This window comes from Theropithecus gelada, chromosome 10, assembly GCF_003255815.1.
Source record: "Theropithecus gelada isolate Dixy chromosome 10, Tgel_1.0, whole genome shotgun sequence".
In the NCBI taxonomy this organism is placed as follows: Eukaryota; Metazoa; Chordata; class Mammalia; order Primates; family Cercopithecidae; genus Theropithecus; species Theropithecus gelada.
Window position 1 is genome coordinate 28,892,779 of NC_037678.1, and position 21,956 is coordinate 28,914,734.

Here is a 21,956-nt window from a genome sequence, read left to right on the forward strand (position 1 = left end):
AAAACATTTTTTTTTTCTTGAGACAGTTTTACTCTGGCACCAAGGTTGTAGTGCAGTGATGTGATCACAGCTTACTGCAGCCTCCACCTTCTAGGCCCAAGCAATCCTTCCACCTCAGCCTCCTGGGTAGCTGGGACCACAGGCATACTCTATCATGCCTGGCTAATTTTTAAATTTTTTGTAGAGTTAGGTCTCACTATGTTGTACAGGCTGGTCTGGAGCTCCTGGGCTAAGTCCTCCTGCCTTAGCCTCCCAAAATACTGGGATTATAGGTATGAGCCACTGTGTCTGTGTTTTTAAATTTTTTTGTAGAGAGGGAGTCTCACTACATTGCTTGGACTGCTCTTGAACTCTTGGGCTCAAGTGATCCTCCCATCTCAGCCTTCCAAAGTGTTGGGCTTACAGGCGTGAGCCACCATGTCCAACCTTTTTTTTTTTTTTTAAACAGAGTCTCACTTTGTCGCCCATGCTGGAGTGCAGTGGCTTGATCTCGTCTCACTGTAACCTCTGCCTCCTGGGTTCAAGTGATTCTCTTGCCTCAGCCTCCTGAGTAGCTGTGATTACAGGCGTGTGCCACCATGCCGGCTCATTTTTGTATTTTTAGTAGAGACAGGGTTTTGCCATGTTGGCCAGGCTGGTCTCAAACTCCTGACTGTAAGTGATTCTCCCACCTCGGCCTTCCAGAATGCTGGGATTATAGGCGTGAGCCACCATGCCCGATTGGGACCTGTTTTTAAAATGAATTGTTTTATTGTGGTAAAAACGCATACAATTTACCACCTTAACCGTTTTTAAATTAATAGTTCAGTAGTTTCAAGTGTATTTGCATTGATGTGAAACAGATCTCTAGAACTGAAACAATGCCCATTAAACAACAGACTCACCCTTTTCCTCTGCCCCTAGCCCTTGGTAACCATTACTCTACCTTCTGTGTTTTTTTTTTTTTTTCCCTTATTTTTTTGAGACAGAGTCTTGGTGTGTTACCCAGGCTGGAGTACAGTGGTGCAGTCTCCACTCACTGCAACTTCTGCCTCCTGGATTTAGGGGATTCTTCTGCGTCAGCTTCCTGAATAGCTGGGACTACGGCTGTGTGCCACCACGCTCAGCTAATTTATTTTTTTGAAACAGAGTTTCTCTCTTGTCGCCTCGCCTCGGCTGGAATGCAGTGGCATGATCTCAGCTCACTGCAACCTCTGCCTCCCGAGTTCAAGCGATTCTCCTGCCTCAGCCTCCCCAGTAGCTGGGTTTACAGGTGCCTGTCACCACATGTGGCTAATTTTTGTATCTTTAGTCAAGACAGGGTTTCACCATGTTGGCCAAGCTGAGCTCGAACTCCTGACCTCAGGTGATCTGCCCACCTCAGCCTCCCAAAGTGCTGGGATTACAGGTGTGAGCCACTGCTCCCTGCCTCTACTTTCTGTTTCTATGAATTTGACTATTTTAGTTATCTCATATAGGTGGAATCATACAAATACAAAGGTATTTGTCTTTTATGACTGGTTTATTTTATTTGGCATAATATCCTCAAGGTTCAAACATGTAGCATATGACAGGATTTTCTTCCTTTTTAAGGTTGAATGATATATGATATATTTTGTTTATTCATTTTTGGGTAGACATTTGGGTTGCTTCCACTCCTTGGCTGTTTTAATAGTGCTTCTGTGAACGTGGGTGTGCCAATATCTCTTCGAGACCCTGCTTTCAATTCTTTTAGATGTATACCCAGGAGTAAGATTGCTAGAACATATAGTACTGTTCTTAATTTTATGAGGAACTTCTGTACCGTTTTCCATAGTAGTTATACCATTTTACAATCCAGTAACCATGCATGAGGATTCTAATTTTTTTCCAACAATGTTTGTTTTTTAATAGTAGTCATCCTAGTAGGTGTGAGGTGGTATCTCATGGTGGTTTTAATGTGCATTTCTTTTATGATTAATGACACTGAACATATTTCCTGGGTCTTTTGTATATCATCTTTGGAGAAATGTCTATTCATGTTCTTTGCCCTTTTAAAAAATTGAGTTATTTCTATTCGTCATCTCCATTATAGTTTTACTTCTTCCTTTCCAATCTGAATGCTTTTTGCTTCATTTTCTTGCCTAATTACCTTGGTTGTAGAACCTCCAGTAGTGTTGAATTGAAGTGGTGAAAGTGCACATCTGTCTTGTTCCTGATCTTAGGGGCAGGGGAACTTTCAGTCTCACCATTAAGTATGATACTATAATAGCTGTGAGTCTCATCCAGATGTCTTTGTGTGGTGGAGAAAGTTCCCTTCTATTCCTAGTTGTTTTGTTATTTCAAATCATAAAAGGTGTTAGCCTTTGTCAAGTGTTTTTTCTGCAGACAGATGTGGTTTTTGTCCTTTATTAAAATGGTATAGGCTGGGCATGGTGGCTCACGCCTGTAATCCCAACACTTTGGGAGGCCTAGGCAGGCGGATCATCTGAAGTTGGGAGTTCGAGATCAGCCGGACCAACATGGAGAAACCCTGTCTGTACTAAAAATACAGACAAATTAGCTGTGCGTGGTGACGCATGCCTGTAATCCCAGCTACTTGGGAGGCTGAGGCAGGAGAATCACTTGAACCCGGGAGGAGGAGGTTGCGGTCAGCTGAGATCGTACTATTGCACTCTAGCCTGGGCAACAAGAATGAAACTCTGACTCAAAAAAAAAAAAAAAAAAATTAAAGTTAAAAAAATAAAATAAAATGATAATAGTGTTGGTTGATTTTCATAGAATGAGCCATCCTTGTATTTTTTAAATAAATCCCACTTGGTCATTGTATGTAATTGTTATATATGTTGTTAGATTTTGTGTGCTAACATTTTGTTGAGGATTTTTGCCTCTATAAGGGATATTGGCCTGTAGTTTTTTTAATATGATTTCTTGGTTTGATTTTGGTATAAGAGTAATAACTAGCCTCATAGATGTGCAAAGTTTTCTCTCCTCTTCTAATTTTTGGAAGAGTTTATGAAGGATTGGTGTTAATTCTTTTTAAAACGTTAAGAATTTACTAGCATAGCTATCTGATTTTGGGCTTTTATTTGGGGTAGTTTCTTGATTACTAATTCTATCGCTTGTTTTGGATCCATTCATATTTTGTTTGTTCTTGAGTCCGTTCATTAGCTCGTGTCTTTCTAGGAATTTGTTTCGTCTAGGTTATCTAATTTTTTGACAGACAATTTTTCATAGTATTCCTTTATAATTATCTTTATTTCTGTGTGGTTGGTAGTAATGGCCCCTCTTTATTTTTAAAAAAAAATTAATTGAAGTGAAAATCACATAACATAAAATCAGTTATTTTGAAGTAAACAATTTAGTGACATTTAGTGCATTTGTAATATTGTACGTGTGCTGCCTCTATCTAGTTCTGATACATTTCCATCATTCCAAAGTAAAACCCCTTTACCCATTAAGCAGTTTCTCACCATTTTACCTTTCCTATCTTTTGGCAACCACAAATCTTTGTTTAATATCTATGGATTTATCTATTTCTGATATTTCCTGTAAATGAAATCATACAGTATATGAGCTTTTGTGCCTGACTTCTTTCACATGGTGTGTTTTCAGGGTTTACCATGTTGTAGCATGTATCAGTATGTCATTTCTTTTATGGCTGAATAAACATTCTATTGTATGTACATACCATGATTTGTTTATCCATTCATCCATTGATGGACATTTAGGTTGTTTCTACCTTTTGGTTATTATGAATTGCTGCTTATAAACATGTATACATGTACTTGAGTACCCTTGTTTCTTTGAGTGTATATTTAGAAGTAGATTTCTGGGACCATAAATCTATGTTTAACATTTTGAGGAACTGCCAAACCATTTTGTAATAAAATCTTTTGATTTTTACAAGCTTTTGTTAATTTCCAGGATCTGAAAAATGTGATTTTTGTAGTTTTTGCTAGTGTTCTCTTTGCTTTTATGAAGGAGCAGCTATTTGTAGGTCCTTATTCCTCCATTCCCCTTAACTTCACCCTGTTGACTTTGTTACGCATTTTTTTAGTTGTCTTTTTTGTGGTCTTCCACAACCCCTTTTTAAATCATTCTTCAAGCCCTTTAAAAACTCAGCTTTAGTGAAGAAACTTTACTCTGAACTATCAGACCACTTTTAGTTTGAACTGCCACCCTGTCAAATCTCCTTTGTAGACTCTTCTGACCAAGATTCTGCTCATAGGAGGAAGGGAAAGAAAAGGGGAAAAATGACTGATTTTCTCTGTTGTTTAAGAGTAGATCCCGGGCTGGGCACGGTGGCTTATGCCTATAATTCCAGCACTTTGGGAGGCTAAGGCGGGTGGATCACCTGAGTTTAGGAGTTCGAGAGCAGCTTGATCAATATGGTGAAACCCTGTCTCTACTAAAAATACAAAAATTAGATGAACATGGTAGCATGTGCCTGTAGTCCCAGCTACTTGGGAAGCCAAGATAGGAGAATTGCTTGAACCCAGGAGGTGGAGGTTGCAGTGAGCCGAGATCACGCTACTGCACTCCAGCCTGGGTGACAGAGCGAGACTCCCGTCTCAAAAAAAAAAAAAAAAAAAAAGTAGATCCCATGCATAACTCTAACTGGCGTAGGGAGGTTAGACATGCAAATACATATCACATCTAACGGGTTTGTCCTCAAAAATCAATTCTCACCTCCCATGATGGGAGAAGCCAGTAGGAGGGCTTCAATTCCAAAGAAAGCTGAGAGGTAAGTGGATGATAACCCACCTTCCAGATTATTTCTATGCATTCAAACAATGGCCCTTCTAGTAGATCATTGTTTTTTCTTTGTTTTTTTCAGACGGAGTCTTGCTCTGTCACCCAGGCTGGAGTGCAGTGGTGCAATTTCGTTCCACTGCAATCTCTGCCTCCCAGATTCAAGCAGTTCTCCTGCTGAGTAGCTGGGATTACAGGCCGTTCCACCATGCCTGGCTAATTTTTGTGTTTTTAGTAGAGATGGGGTTTCACTGTGTTGGCCAGGCTAGTGTCAAACTCCTGAACTCATGATCCGCCTGCGTCAGCTTCCCAAAGTGCTGGGATTATAGGCGTGAGCCACAGTGCCCAGCTCTAGTAAATCATTGTTATAACCACATGCGAGTTTTTAACCACACACATACTCTTCTGAGGAAAGGCTTCCCCAAACTGTTGGTCCTTATGATGAGATCTGGCCATACACATTTTTCTTCTGAACCCCAGGATTGTGGGACTGTCACATTTCCTCTAAGGGTACACTTTAGGAGCGGCCAGACTTGAAAGTTGGCTGTTTCCCATGTTTGAACATTTTCCACTTTTTCCTTCAGTCTACCTTTTTGAATTGATTTCTAACTACTTCTAGATAACATTTTTCCGTTAATGAATATTTGAGTGCTTATTGTGTGCCAGGCACTGCTTTAGACACTTTAGAAATCAGTGAACACAACAGACAAAAATGAACAACAACAACAAAAACAAACTACTCCAACAGAAGGAACTAACAGTCCAGTAGAGAAAGAAAGATGGTAAGTATAATAAAAATGCAAATTCTCTGGTGAAATGGAAGATGATGTTATAGAACTAGGAAAAAAATAATAGAGCAGGATTCGAAGTTGAGGAGGTATAAGAGAATTGTAATTTTATGTAGTGTGGTTAGAGTAAGTCTCATGGAGAAGGTAAATTTGGACATGAACTTGAAGGGGATAAAATGTCCCCGTGTTAGCCATGGGGACATAAGTGTTGGGCAGAGACTGTGAAGGAATAGCAAGGTAGCCAGTGTGGCTGGTTTAAAGTGAATGAAGATTAGAATAGTGGGAAAAAAGGTCAGAAAGGTAGCAAGAGTGGAAATAGTAGAAAGGATCTGTAAATTCTTCATTTTTCTCTCAGTGTAGTCTGTGGAAATTGTCATGTCTTTTGATAAGGAACGACCTTGATTTAATAGTTACTCCCCTCCTAGACTCTCAGGCTAGTTTGTTTTTTTGTTTTTTGGTTTTTTTTTGAGATGGAGTATTGCTCTTGTTGCCCACACTGGAGTGCAATGGCACGGTCTTGTGCACAGTCTTGGCTCACTGCAACCTCCGCCTCCTGGGTTCAATTGATTCTCTTGCCTCAGCCTACCAAGTAGATGAAATTACAGGCGCCCACCACCATGCCTGGCGAATTTTTATATTTTTAGTAGAGGTGGAGTTTTACTATGTTGGCCAGGCTGGTCTCGAACTTCTGACCTCAGGTTATCCGCCCACCTCGGCCTCCCAAAGTGCTGGGATTACAGGCGTGAGCCACTGTGCCTGGCCTTTTTTTTCTTTTTCTTTTTCTTTTAAGATGGAGTCTCGCTGTGTCACGCAGGATGGAATGCAGTGGCACAATCTCAACTCACTGTAACCTCGCCCGAGATGCTTGTGCCTGAGCCTCCTGAGTAGCTGGGACTATATGTGTGCGCCACCACGCCTGGTTAATTTTTTGTATTTTTTTTAGAGATGGGGTTTCACCATGTTGTCCAAGCTGATCTCGAACTCCTGACCTCAAGTGATCCACCCACCTCGGCCTCCCAAAGTGTTGGGATTACAGGCATGAGCCACTGCGCCTGGCCTCTCAGGCTAGTTTCAACCCTATTTTACACTCCTCTACCATCCTCAGCTTATTTTTGAAAAAGCATTTATTAAAAAACATTTATGAAAAAGTTATTTGTGTTTTATTTAGTTGGCCTGGATGGAATACAAATGTTTGCTGTAGTGTTAAGGATACTGTAAAACTCCCATTTACTGCAAGGATCTGTGTTTAATGAGCATTCAATTCTAAGACAGCAAGTGTGTAGAGTTATTGGTGGGGCTGGGGGACAAGAGTACTGTAGATGGAGAGTGAGGGAGGTGGGGCAGGAGTTTGAGAAAGCAGCAGTGGGGTGAAGAAAGTGATAGGCAAGGGAAGATAGTAGGGATAGGTACCACAGGAGTCCTGGTGGCCTGAAATCTAATCACAAAGGTTACTCAAGTGGGACTGATGCCTGAAAAAAACTTGTGTGTGGTTATAACAGTGATCTACTAGAAGGGCCATTGTTTGAATGCACAGAAATAATCTGGAAGGTGGGTTATCATCCACCGATCTCTCAGCTTTCTTTGGAATTGAAGCCCTCCTATTGGCTTCTCCCATCACGGGGGTGTGAATTGACTTTTGAGGACAAACCCGTTAGATCTGATATATCTTTGCATGTCTAACCTCCCTACCCCAGTATCTCAAGATTCTGGTAAATTGGAACATAAGTATTTATGCATCCATTGGTGGACATTTGTAGAGAAGGGTCTCTGGACATCTAGAGGAGAAGAAAACTCTCATCGTCTAATGCTACTCTTGTTCTTTTTTTTTTTTTTTTTTTTTTTGGAGACGGAGTCTCGCTCTGTCACCCAGGCTGGAGTGCAGTGGCCGGATCTCTGCTCACTGCAAGCTCCGCCTCCCGGGTTTACGCCATTCTCCTGGCTCAGCCTCCCGAGTAGCTGGGACTACAGGCGCTCACCACCTCGCCCGGCTAGTTTTTTGTACTTTTTAGTAGAGACGGGGTTTCACCATGTTAGCCAGGATGGTCTCGATCTCCTGACCTTGTGATCCGCCCGTCTCGGCCTCCCAAAGTGCTAGGATTACAGGCTTGAGCCACCGCGCCCGGCCACTACTCTTGTTCTTAATGAACTTGTTCATTAACTTATTAGCTTTGTTCCTGATTCTTGCTCTATTCCTCTTTCTCATCTTGAATGATAGTTGGATGGCGGGTTAATCAGTATGGACAACAGCCAAAAATCTAACCAAGAGCAGCTGGTTAGGAAGCCCAGCAGTGTTATTAGAACCCAGTTTAAGTTTTTCTTCTTTGTTTGTTTGATGGTTTATTAACAATAGGAATTCATTTCTCACACTTTTAGGCTGGGAAGTTCAAGATCATGGTGCTGGACAATTTGGTTCCTTAGTGAAGGCTCTTTTCCTGGCTGGTGGGTGACAGCCTTCTTGCTGTGTTCTCACATGACAGAGAGAGGAACCAAGGTCTGTGGTATCTGCTCTTATAAGGGCGCCAATCATATCATGAGGGCCCTATCCTCATGAATATCCTCATTACATCTTAACCTGATTATCACCCCAAAGCCCCTTCTCTAAATACCATCACATTGGGGGTTATAGCTTCAGTATACACATTTGGGGGTGGGGGGAACACAGTTCAGCCATTGTATAATCCAAATTATGTATACCTGAAATATTGTCTAGAATTGGAGGAATCATTTAATGCTTAGGAATAGAACACTGATATAATTACAGTTGTGTTTTAAGATCCATCTAGTGGTGGTGTGTTATATAATTTGAAGGACAGAGAAAAGAGAACAATTTAGGGACTAGTACAGGTGTACAAAAATGCAGTAACCAATGGACCTAAACCTAGAAGTTGGGGCCTGGGCTGGGGGCCATTAATAGGAATGGACATAAAAGGTAGAATGAGCAATGCTCTAAAAGTTATTTAAAATGGCTTATAAGGTACTTTGACATTTTTCTGGGAGGTAGAGGAGGTTTGAACAGGTTTAAAAAACAGAGAGTGAAAAAATGAATCCAATGAGACACTTTAATTCTTAAAGACTAAGCAGTTAACAGCAATAGCATCAGATATAGCTGTGCACTAAGTCAGTTTTAGCAGAAAGAGCACAAAACCAGACTTCAGGAATTAGGCATGTCAGTGCTAACTCTGTCTACAAACCCTCCATATAACTATAGTAAATCATAAACGTTTTGGCGCTTTAAAAATTAATCTTCAGATTGGCCGGGCACGGTGGCTCAGGCCTGTAACGCCAGCACTTTGGGAGGCCGAGGCGGGCGAATCATGAGGTCAGGAGATGAAGACCATCCCGACCAACATGGTGAACCCCGTCTCTACTAAAAATACAAAAATTAGCTGGGCATGTTGGCGTACCTGTAATCCCAGCTACTCAGGAGGCTGAGGCAGTAGAATAGCTTGAACCTGGGAAGCAGAGGTTGCAGTGAGCCGAGATCGTGTCACTGCACTTTAGCCTGGGCAACAGAGCAAGACTCCATCTTGAAAAAGAAAAAATAGTAACAATAATAAACTAGTTAATTTTCAGGTAAATCTAATGGCCATGTTGTCAGAGTATAGTCTAATTTTTTAGGATATTGGAGAATATTAATGATTTTGATTTAGAATATTTTCTTTTTTTTATGAGACACAGTCTCGCACTGTCACCCGAGCTGGAGTGCAATGGCGTGATCTCAGCTCACTGCAACCTCCACCTCCTGGGTTCAAGTGATTCTCCTGCCTCAGCCTCATGAGTAGCTGGGATTACAGGTGTCCACCACCACGCCCACCTAATTTTTTGTGTTTTTAGTAGAGATAGGGTTTCATTATGTTGGCAGGCTGGTCTCAAACTCCTAACCTTGTGATCCACCTGCCTCGGCCTCTGAAAGTGCTGGGATTACAGGTGTGAGCCACCGTGCCCAGCCAGATATTTTCTTTAGAGAGGATGTTAGAAAATACATTTAGAATTACCTAGAAGGTAGTTACTGGAAATGTAGAAGTGATCCTGAGAAGAAGATTGGATTTGGGCACGAGTTTTCCCACAGGACATTTGGTAATTCCTGGAGCCATTTTTAGTTGCCACCCTGGGGAATTACTGCTGGTTTCTAGTGAGTAGAGATCACAGATGCTGCTAAACATCCTATAGTGCTCTCGACAACCCCCAGCAAAGAATTATCTGGTCCCAAATGTCAGTAATGCTTAGGAAACACTGGGCTAACTGGGCTAGGTGGCATCAACCTGGAGTTAGGCAATTTAGGTTGTATATAGACAGAGTAAACCAATTTTAGTTGACTCCAAAGAGCAGTGTATTCATATCTGCCTTATTTTTTTGTGGCATTATATATCTACTAATTAAGTTGTAAATCACTATTCAAGATACACCAGTTTGTATATTTCATGCATTTGCCACTGTCTACTCTGTGCTTCGCACAATATCTGACCAGAAATAGGCAAACAAAATAATAGTTTTAGAGTAAATAAGGAAAAGAATACATAATTTGTATTATGCTTAATGTTGTATTCCTATTAAAATTCATTTCCAAGGTGATACACATATTTATAGGAATAAATATTGTCTATGTTCCAAAATTAGATACTGATATCCTCATTAAAATTAAAACAGTGTGCATGGCATATATTAGATGTCAGTTTAATTTTTATGCTTTGGATTATGCTGATTTGAAGGGTCCACATTGGGATACAGTGAGTCTTGATATGTTTTTAGAAATTGGTGAGTTATGAACCTTGGTTTGTTTCTAGTGCCTACATTTTGCTATTATTAGACCAGTTTTAGCCCAGGCTAAAGTGCAGTGGCACGATCTCAGCTCACTGCAACCTCTCCTTCCCAGGTTCAAGCTATTCTTCTGCCTCAGCCTCCTGAGTAGCTGGGATTACAGGTACGCCAACACGCCCAGCTAATTTTTGTATTTTTAGTAGAGACGGGGTTCACCATGTTGGTCGGGATGGTCTTCATCTCCTGACCTCATGATTCGCCCGCCTCGGCCTGCCAAAGTGCTGGCGTTACAGGCCTGAGCCACCGTGCCCGGCCAATCTGAAGATTAATTTTTAAAGCGCCAAAACGTTTATGATTTACTATAGTTATATGGAGGGTTTGTAGACAGAGTTAGCACTGACATGCCTAATTCCTGAAGTCTGGTTTTGTGCTCTTTCTGCTAAAACTGACTTAGTGCACAGCTATATCTGATGCTATTGCTGTTAACTGCTTAGTCTTTAAGAATTAAAGTGTCTCATTGGATTCATGTTTTCACTCTCTATTTTTTAATAGACCTAGTAATGAAGCTTAACTGATTTTGTGGGTCATTGGTTAATTTTTAAAAAATGAGGCTGGGCGCAGCTCGGGCTTCTAATCCATGGCTCATGCTTGTAATCCCAGCACTTTAGGAGGCTGAGGCTGGTGAATCACAAGGTCAGGAGTTCGAGATCAGCCTGGCCAACACAGTGAAACCCCTTCTCTACTAAAAATACAAAAATTAGCTGGGTGTGGTGGCATGTGCCTGTAATCCCAGCTACCCTGGAGGCTGAGGCAAGAGACTTGCTTGAATCTGGGAGGCAGAGGTGAGCTGAGATTATGCCACTGCACTCCAGCCTGGGTGGCAGAACTAGACTCCATCTCAAAAAAAAAAAAAATGAAATGGAAAATTTTAGAATTCAGCCTGTGTAGTAAAGGTAGTTATTATTTATGTGTATGTGCTTGCTTTAAGTCCTTTATCGGCCTACAGAATTTCCAACGGATAAAGTTCTTAGAGTAAATTTATAGAAAATGTGGAATTAATGGAGCATAATCTTCTTTAAAAATAAAGGATCTTATGAAGGAGAGTGCTGTTTATTGATTCATTTAACAAATTCTGTATTTGTTGAGCAGCTGTCCTGTGTCAGACCCTGTTCTTTGTGCTGAGTATACAACAGTCAACAGAAGATACAATACCTGTCCTTTGAGTTTTGTGTTCCACTGGATGGACATTAGAAAATAATCAAGATAAATAGGATTGTAATATGTTAAATGATGATAGGGCTTTGGGGATGAAAGAAAAGGGAAAAGAGATTAGGAATGTGGGTTAGAGGTTGGTTGGAATATTTGAGAACCTCACTGAGAGATACTTGGAATAGAGCTCTAAGGGCAGTGAGGAGCTAGCCATGCAGTTACTCAAATGATCATTCATATTGGAGGGAACAAGGGCCTTGAGCAAGGAAAAGAGCTTAGTATGTTCAAGAAATAGCAGGGAGGGTCAGGTGCAGTTGTTCATGCCTATAATCCTAGCACTTTGGGAGGTCAAGGCACACAGATCAGGAGAAGGAATTCGAGACCAGCCTGGTCAACATGGTGAAACCCCATCTCTACTGAAAATACAAAAATTAGGTGAATGTGGTGAAGCGCACCTGTAGTCCCAGCTACTCAGGAGACTGAGGCAGGAGACTCTCTTGAACCTGGAAGGTTGCAGTGAGCTGAGTTATATATCTGGGCGACAGAGCGGGACTCTATCTCAAAAAAATAAAATTTAATTCAAAAAATTAAAATAAAAAATAAATAGTAAGGAGGTTAGTGTGGCTAGAGTGAAGTAGATCGGGGAGAGTAGTATGAGGTAACTGCAGGAGCAGTATGTGGGGTTGGTAGTGTGGTCTTCTAGGCATTGGTAATACTTGGTCTTTTACTCTCAGTTAATCAGAAAGCCATTGGAGGGTTTTGAGCTGAACAATGATACAGTCTGACTTTGTTTAACACAATCAATCTGCTTGCTATGTGGAGAAGAGACTGAGGTGGATTGAGGGAGGAAGCACTGTTGTGTTTAAGTTCAGTGGGTAAGTCAGGACTGGAGGGAAAAATTTAGGAGGCATTAGTGAATGGATTATAATTAAGGCCATGAGTTGGGATGAGATTATCTGCCTGACACTTGACATTGTGCTATGCTGTTTGTTGGCTATGTGTAGGTACTCTTAACTATAAATTTAATACCTCTTTTCTGTACTAATGTTTATGGGATTACTATATATGAATCAATTGAGATATGTACATTTAATGTAATTTTTTTCCAATTCCACTACAAATCAAGCTGCCATTGAATAGGTGGTGCTTTTAAAAAACCAGCTGTTACTATAAGTCTAAGAAATAGAATTTTTGCCTTTAAGATAGCAAAATACATTTAAAAGTAAAAAACTTGATAAAGCGGATGCAGCTGGTGTGTGGCAGACTGAGGATTCCAGCTTATTCTTCAACTCCAAAGTCCATGTTTCTAAACACTGCACAATGATGCCCTGGTAAAAATGTGTGTCCTTTTCCATACAATTTTGCCTAGTGATTAGTTGCTGGAAGATTTTTCTTTTTTTTTTTAATGGAAGAGAGCATAATCAGTACAGCAAAGTTATGATTCTGGATTCATAGGAACCTGATCTTTTATCATAGGTTTTAAGCTGTTATTTATCCTCTTTCAGTCTCAGTGTTCTTATCTGTAAAATAGTGATGTTTATAAAAACCTTAATGTTTTAGAGGAGAATTAAATAAGGTAATGCATTTTCCTGTACTTACTGATGTATGTTTGTACTTAGGTGGCAGTTTATATAAAGGAAGCATTGGGACTTGTGGCCACACTGTTCAAGAATAAAAAACATTAGAAAATGGAACAATCATGTGAGGAAGAGAAAGAGCCTGAACCACAGAAGAACATAAAAGAAACCAAACAAGTAGATGATGAAGACGCTGAGCTCATCTTTGTTGGTGTGGAACATGTAAATGAAGATGCTGAGCTAATCTTTGTTGGGGTGACTTCAAATTCAAAACCAGTCGTTTCAAACATTTTGAACAGAGTCACCCCGGGTTCATGGTCAAGGAGAAAAAAGTATGGTCACCTTAGAAAAGATACTGCTGACAAATTGCAGCCTACAAGTCATGAGACCCTTACATCAGAAGCAGTGACCGACCTGCCAGCTTCCCAACTTGAATCGAGATCAACAGATAGTCCTATTATTATTGAGCCTTTGTCTAAACCTGATTATAAAAATAGTTCACCACAAGTTGTGCCTAATAACTCTTCAGAATTACCTTCTCCTTTGATTACATTCACAGGTTCATTGCATCAGCCAGTAAGTGCAGCACTTTCAGTAGGAGGTATAAATGAAAGTCCTCATATATCAAAGCGACTTTCCACTTTCGAAGTAAACAGCATAAATCCCAAAAGGGCTAAACTCAGGGATGGAATTATGGAAGGATATTCTTCAGCTTCGTCCCCTTCAGATACCTTTCATACAATGAATACCCAGCAAAGTACACCCTCAAACAATGTTCATACCTCATTAAGCCATGTTCAGAATGGAGCACCTTTTCCAGCAGCTTTTCCAAAGGACAATATCCATTTCAAGCCTATAAATACAAATCTTGATAGGGAAAATGAATTGACAAAAACAGACATTTTGAGTCTAACAAGTCAAAACAAGACCTTTGATCCCAAGAAAGAAAATCCCATTGTGTTACTTAGTGACTTTTACTATGGACAGCATAAAGGAGATGGGCAGCCAGAACAGAAGACTCACACCACCTTTAAATGCCTCAGTTGCGTGAAAGTTCTAAAAAATGTTAAGTTTATGAATCACGTGAAGCATCATTTGGAATTTGAGAAGCAAAAGAACGACAGCTGGGAAAACCACACCACCTGCCAGCACTGCCACCGGCAGTTTCCCACTCCCTTCCAGCTACAGTGTCACATTGAAAATGTCCACACTGCCCAGGAGCCCTCTGCTGTCTGTAAGATCTGTGAATTGTCATTTGAAACAGATCAGGTCCTCTTACAACACATGAAGGACCATCATAAGCCTGGCGAAATGCCCTATGTGTGCCAAGTTTGCCATTACAGATCGTCAGTCTTTGCTGATGTAGAAACACATTTTAGAACGTGCCATGAAAACACAAAGAATTTGCTTTGTCCCTTTTGTCTCAAAATTTTCAAAACAGCAACACCATACATGTGTCATTATAGGGGCCACTGGGGAAAGAGTACACACCAGTGTTCCAAGTGCCGGCTACAGTTTTTAACTTTCAAGGAGAAAATGGAGCACAAGACCCAGTGTCATCAAATGTTTAAGAAGCCTAAGCAACTAGAAGGATTACCTCCTGAAACAAAAGTTACTATTCAAGTGTCACTAGAACCTCTTCAGCCAGGATCAGTAGAAGTAGCATCCATAACTGTGAGCACATCTGACTCCGAACCATCACTCCCCAGGTCTAAAAGCAAAATTTCAAAAAAGTCCCATTAATTCTAGTTTCAGTAAATCTAAAGCAAGTATTTCAAACCAAATTAAAAAACCTCATAAAAACAAAAAATACCAACCATACATTATTCAGTAGCACCAAAAATAGTGAAACTAGTGGATTATATATGACTTTTTAAACAAAATTTAGAATATATATTATTTGATCTGAATTTTGAGGTGTTATTTTAAAACATCTGGTGTTCATGTTAACTGTATCTGGCTTACATAAAAGGTATTTGTGTGTGTGTGTGTGTATGTGAGAGAGAAAAAGGTATTAATTTATTTTTTTAATTTTAATTTTTTTTTTTTTTTTTTACTTTAGAGACAGGGTCTCACTGTTACCCAGGCTGGAGTGCAGTGGCGTGATCCTAGCTCACTGCAGCCTTGAACTCCTGGGCTCAAGCATTCCTTGGCCTCAGCCTTTGGAGAGTAGCTAGGACTACAGGCGCAGCCACCACACCCAGCTAATTTTTTATTTTAATTTTTTTGTAGCGATGGAGTCTTGTTATGTTGCCCAGGCTGGTCTTGAACTGACCTTAGGGGAGCTTCCTGCCTCAGCCTCCCCAAGTGCTGGGATGTGTGAGCCACTGCCTCTGGCACCTATTTATTATTTTGGTATTTCATGTTACTCCTAAGCTTGAAAAAGCTCTTTTTTCTATATACAGAATTCATAGAATTTTTGAAATACTTAGTTTTCTTTTCAGCTTTTTCCATGCATTCAAGATTTCATGGTTAACTCTAGTCAGAGTGGAATGGCTTTGTTATGCCCTGGCCCACTTGCTGTCGAATTCCCAGAAGTGCCTCTGCTGTGCTGACATAAAATAACCTGAAAAGATTCTGAAAAGCCAGGATGTGGAATTGAAAGAGAAGCTGCTGCATGAGCAGAGACCAAGGAGGTGGAAGTTAGTTGAGGGAGAGCAGTGGCTCTTTGTTCTAATTGAAGGATAGGCACACATTCATTCTGGTCTTGGGGCCAGGTCAAAAGGAACACTGCTTCAGAGTATCTTTACCTAACCCAGAAACATCCAAGGAAGCCAAACCATTCAAAGTAAAGTGCTTTTGTTTGGTGAGGGGCCCCTGTAGACATCGAAGAGCGGCCATGTATCATTGGTTTGAGATGAAATAGCAATACAATTAATAATAGAATGGTGCCTGGTGCTAGCTGACTTCCCATTCTGTGATCTAAAGGTGAAATTGATTCATTCTCTCTCCTCTCCCTTCTGGCTAGCCGTTAGTGGAGAATGAACTGGCCATATTCTTCTGAGCCACAGCAGTAAAGCAAGTTAAGTTTCCCAAGGGGAAGAACCCCTGATATCTATAATTTGAACTGTACTGGACTCATAGTTTTAACTGAAAAGGGCCAAACAAGTGGTGTCTGTTCATTTCCTGGACTGGGCTAAATTTAGTTTTCCCACTGTTGAGCTGGAATGAGGACTGTCCAAGAACAGTAGGTACAGTGGACAAAAATAGCCCAGGGTGACTGACTAAATTTAAACCCATAATGGCTTTATATTTTTCTGTGCATATATATCTTACCCTAATTGAACATGTGAAGCTTACAACTTTTATGTCTTGCCTTGGACATGAATGTATTGCAGCTTACAGTTCTTCTGTTTTATGTATAGTTTCCCAGTTTATTGACACTAATGCTGTTTGGGTCTTACTTGATACATACCAGTGTGCAAGAAATGTCTCCCTAATTCAGTAAGTGTTAAGACTTAATGTCCTTCATCTGATCTGTCCTATCTAATCTGTACTGTGGGTGAACCTCTTTCCTTTGCTCTCCCCAGGGGCTGTTTCACAGTATTCTGGAGTACTTTTTGAGTATTGGTTCCTGAACATCAGCAGCCTTGGGTGCCTCTGTGGACTCCCGGAGTTGTCTCCTTGGTTGTGTTCTGGTGCCATCCTTTGTACCTCCACCCCCGACTAAGGTGCCCAGCAACCTGTCTTCACCAGTCATGGACTCTGCCATCTTGGCTATAGATATAGGTCTGGAGAAATCTTTCCCTTTTTCCTTGATTTCTTTTTAAAGGTATATTATCTCTCCCCACTCCTTTTTTCCCTCCTCAATCTAGTTAAATTTCCTAAGCTTTCACAAAAATCTGCGAAGAGATAATTAAAAGCTTAGCATCCCTCTTAGAACTAGAATAGAAGGCAGTACAGATAACAAATAAGTTGTGAGTATATTATCTATATTTTGCAGCATTTTCTGACTGTAGCTCCCATTGTATTTATTTGCCTGACACTCACTTGTTTGATTTGCACCTTGAACACTTTACTAGGTCTTTTCAGTTACTTTGCTTGGGTTAAGACACTTTACTAAAATTTCAGCCTGAATCCTTTCTTTAGTTGAAGAAAGGGTATGTGTGTGCAAGTGGGTGTGTTTGTGCCAGTTTTTCTTGTCTCAGGTAGATACTTCTACTGTGTATAAATAGATCTACAGACTTTTCATACTTACCTCCTGTATTCTGTTTCTGTGGTAAAAATATGAAATATTTTAGTTGTATGTTTAGTGATTGGTTGGTATTATCAACACTGTTGTTGTTTGCTGTTTCATTAAAGCATGCTCTTAAGGAGTACATATGGTCATTAATTGCCAACTATAATAGATTCCAGTGATCTGGCCCCTGCCTACCTCCTTACTCTCTTTCATTCTATGTCATGCTTCTCCACTCTTTTCCCCAATGATGCACTATTTTGACACACTGGCCTTGCTATTCCTTAAGCAAATCACATTCTTCCCAATCCAAAGACTTTGCACATGCTATTGTCTTTCTTAGAATGCCCTTCCCCTAGGCCTGCATGGCTTGCTACCTCACTTAATTGTTTGACACTTCCTTTGGTTCATTGAGCTTCAAGGCTCTTAAAATGCCACTGACAATGAGATCTCCCTTTAAAAAAAAAAAAACTTTTACTTTTTCCTCTTAAAGGCACTTTACTCTCTCCCTACTCTTTTCTTCCCTCTTCAGTGTATTTAAATTTCCTAAGTTTTCATGAAAAAGCTGAAAAACGATCATCATCAAGGGCTTTGCTTCTGTCTTAGAGTTGAGCTAGCTCGAGTCAATTTCTGTGCCTGCAACCAAATGAAAATTAATATAGTGAGTTCTTTCAGGAGCTTTCTCTGTTTTTCTATTGATACCTCTATATATTTTTAAGGCAATGTCACTTTGTTTTGTTTACAAATATATTGAATATGTCAAGATTACTATTTTGTTATTACCCTTTGTGAATTTCCTTGTCTATTTTGCTCGCTTGTTCTTTCAGATGAAATTTATTATTTTATTAATGTTGCCAAAAATTATAAGTAAAATATCAATTATAGTAATAAAATGTTTTGTGAAAAATGCTGTTGCTGTATTGTTGCTGTATTGTCTTTGCACCGTAAGTAAAATGGGATGTTTTAGTTTGTTTTGTTTTTTTGAGACAGAGTCTTGCTCTGTGGCCCAGGCTGGAGTATAGTGGCACGATCCCAGGTTCCTGCAACATCCACCCTGAGTTCAAGTGATTCTTCTGAGCAGCTAGTACTACAGGCGTGTGCCACCACACCCAGCTAATTTTTGTACTTTTTGTAGAGATGAGGTTTCATCACGTTGGCCAGGCTGGTCTCGAACTCCTGGCCTCAAGTGATCTGCCCACCTTCATTTCCCAAAGTGAGCCACTACGCCTGGCCTATTTTTAGTTTTTAATTTTCATTTAGTACCACTGTATAATCTTTGCCTTTTTGCCACTTGTGTTCATTTTTAGCCTTATTGCTGCAGCCAGAACTTCTAAACAATATTTAAGATGGAGTTAATGGGCTTTCTTGTTCTTGGCTTTAATGAGAAATGGTTTGCCCTTAAAGGTAATAAGTATATGCTTAAATAATTTCTATTTCCATCTTGGGGGCCAGGCGTGGTGGTGCACGCCTGTAATCCCAGCACTGTGGGAGGCCGAGGCAGGTGGATCACCTGAGGTCAGGAGTTCGTGACCAGCCTAACATGGTGAAACCCTGTCTCTACAAATACAAAAAAATTAGCTGGGCATGGTGGCGCATGCCTGTTATCCGAGCTACTTGGGAGGTTGAGACATAATCGCTTATACCTGGGAGGCAGAGGTTGCATCCAGCCTGGGAAACGAGTGAAGCTCTGTCTCAAAAAAAAAACAAAAACAAAAAAAAAAAACCTTACTATTTCCATTTTTTAGACTCTTTAAAGGTAATTTAGCTTTATAATTTACAACATCTATTAAGACAGTCATTTTCTTTACTAACCCAAGTTTTTACTTGGTTGCACTTACAGCTTTCTTGTTAGAAACTTTCCTTTCCTGAAGCAAAAGTAGTTCAATTTGGGGTAGGATATTGTTTTAACTACTCAGAATCCCACTTCCTTTCTCATTTCTAATATTACAGTGTGTTTCCTCTTCCTCTCATTGATTCATCCTGGTTTTATCAATGTTTCTGATTTACTTTTTCCAAGAAGCAACCCCCCATTTGCTTTAGTTTTGTTTTCTCTATTTATGTTTTTATTCATTGTATCTCGTTCACTTTCTTTAGCATTGTTGTTTTTTTGTGAGGTTTTTTTTTTTTTTTTTTTGGTAGGAACAGGGTCCTGCTATGTTGCCCAGGCTGGTCTGGAACTCCTGGGTCCTGCTGTGTTGCCCAGGCTGGTCTGGAACTCCTGGGCTTAAAACAGTCCTCTTGCCCCGGCCTCCCAAAGTGTTGGGATTGCAAATGTGCGCCACTATGCCTGACCAATTCGTTTTTCTTTAATAAAGGATTCAAACCAGCTGGGCATGGTGGCTCATGCCTGTAATCCCAGCACTTTGGGAGGCCAAGGTGGGTGGATCATATGTGGTCAAGAGTTCGAGACCAGCCTGGCCAAGATGGTGAAAACCCGTCTCTACTAAAAATACAAAAATTAGCCAGGTGTAGTGGCGAGCGCCTGTAATCCCAGCTACTCGGGAGGCTGAGGTAGGAGAATCACTTGAACCCAGGAGGTAGAGGTTCCAGTGAACCGAGATCGCGCCATTGCCCTCCATCCAGCCTGGGCAACAAGAGTGAAACTGCGTCTCAAAAACAAAAACAAACAAACAACAAAAAAAAAACAAGATGCGCACCTGTAGTCTAACCAGCTACTTGAGAGGATGGGGTGGGAGGGCTTGAGTCCAGGAGGTCAAGGCTGCAATGAGTTATGATTGTACCACTAGGTGACAAGAGATGCTGCCTCAAAAAAAACCAAAACTACTTGAAAACCAAACTGAAAGAGAATTTATTAAATATATGCCCACTACAAACAGTATTCAGTTATCAAAAGTAATGATTATAGGAGCTATTGCAGTACAGAATTTTATTTGGCTTTAATGCAAAATAGAGGAACATACAAAGTTATATGTACTTTGCAATTGTAATTATTCATGATAACATCTATAAAAAAGAATGATAAATTCTGAATACAATTGAGTTTACTTAATCCTATAGTGATTTTTATTCTTTCAGATGCTGGCCAGGTACGGTGGCTCATACCTGTAATCTCAACACTTTAGGAGGCCAAGGCAGGTGGGTCACTTGAGGCCAGGAGTTCCAGACCAGCCTGGCCAACATGGTGAAACCCCGTTCTCTACTAAAAATAGAAAAACTAGCTGGGCATGGTGGTGTGTGCCTGTAATCCCAGCTACTCGAGAGGCTGAGGCAGGAGAATCGCTTGAATCTGGAAAGTAGAGGCTGTGGTGAGCCAAGATTGCCCTGCTGCACTCCAACCTGGGCAACCGAGCGAGACTGTCAAAAAAAACCAAATGTTATATAAATGAGTTATTTTGTCTTTTAAAAGCATTCATCATATAAATAAAAAAAAAAAAAAGTAAATTCCATTTCAGTGGTTAGCCCTGTTAGACTCTTTCCTTCCTGGTTATGAGATCGAAATGAGAATAATTATCAATGTGTGGCAAGACTGCCACTAAGACACAAGTCTTTCTTAGCTTTAGGGCAAGCATTGGCAAACTGTGGCTTTTAGGCTAAGTTTAAATTTTCAAAACATTGTTAGAGCCAGAGACCCATATACACTCTGCAAACCCTAAAATATTTACTACCTGACACTTTACAGAAAAAGGTTTGCTGACCCCTGCTCTAGGTTATGAGTTATAACTTAGACTCATTTGTATCTTCCCCTGTATTCATGTATGTGGGCTAATGGCTTAGAAAAATTTTGGATGTGAATGGGATAGGGTTATTCCTTGATCCTATCCAGCGATTGAAACAGAGTCCAAAACAGTAGAAAGAGACAATGTCAGAAATGATAGAACAGCTGTCTGAGGGATGTGTGTATGGGTGTGTATAAACATAGACGTCCAACCTTAGTACCATTTTTCCATGTTTTTTGATGAGTGCGATTGTGTGCTTTGCAAACAGGGAAGGGAATGTGTTATCTGTTGCTGCATAACAGATTACCACAAAACTAATAGCTTAAAATAAACGTTAACTCACATAGTCTCTTGAGTGTCAGGAATCCTGGAACAGCTTAGTGTCAGATCCTACAGGTGAGGGTCTCGGTCCCCAAGACTGCCCCCCATGTCCCCAGACACCAATCGCAAGTCTGGGTATCCTGAACTTACTGACTGACTTCAAGTTGGGGTTCTTACAACCTCATCTGAGTTCCATTACTTTGTTGCAGTAGCTCACGTAACTTGAGGAAACACGTTTACCGGTTTATTATAAAGGATATTACAAAAGATACAGATGAAGAAACACCAGGGCAACGTGTGTGGGAAGGGGCATGGAGCTTCCATGGCTTCCCTGAGTGCGCCACCCTCCAGGAACTTCCAAGTGTTCTTCAGCTAACTGAAAGCTCCCTGAACCCAATCTTCCTGGGTTTTTATGGAAGCTTCATGACTTAAGCATTCTCTCCCGTTAGAGTATAGGGCAGGATTCTCTCTTGGGAGGGTCTTAGAACCTATAATCAGAAAGATTAGAGTCCTGCCTGGGGGCAGGTTAAAGGATGGCAGAAGGTCAGAAGCCTGCCTCTGAGGCCTAACACACCGAACATTATAACAAAAGACTGTAACAAGGGCTATGGGAGTTATGAACCGTGGACAAAACCAATGTATATTATGACACCACAGGAGCATAGCATACATAGCATGGAGATGCTGGTCAGTGGGATGATTTATGTCCTGAATGGAACTCAGTGCCACTGCACTA

The 21,956-nt window shown here is 40.6% G+C and overlaps 1 protein-coding gene and 1 gene segment (V, D, J or C); one reads left to right on the forward strand and one right to left on the reverse strand.

Moving 5' to 3' along the window:
* The window catches only part of ZNF280B (zinc finger protein 280B), a 28,644-nt gene extending 13,797 nt beyond the window's left edge, over nt 1-14,847 (forward strand). Inside the window, exons 4-5 of the mRNA XM_025400636.1 lie at nt 7,875-7,992; nt 13,088-14,847. Of these exons, the coding sequence (XP_025256421.1) occupies nt 13,157-14,788 (1,632 nt within the window). The 5' untranslated portion in view covers nt 7,875-7,992; nt 13,088-13,156 and the 3' untranslated portion in view covers nt 14,789-14,847. The remainder of the gene's footprint in view (nt 1-7,874; nt 7,993-13,087) is intronic.
* LOC112633745 overlaps nt 1-21,956 on the reverse strand; it is a 674,114-nt gene that overhangs the window by 411,241 nt on the left and 240,917 nt on the right.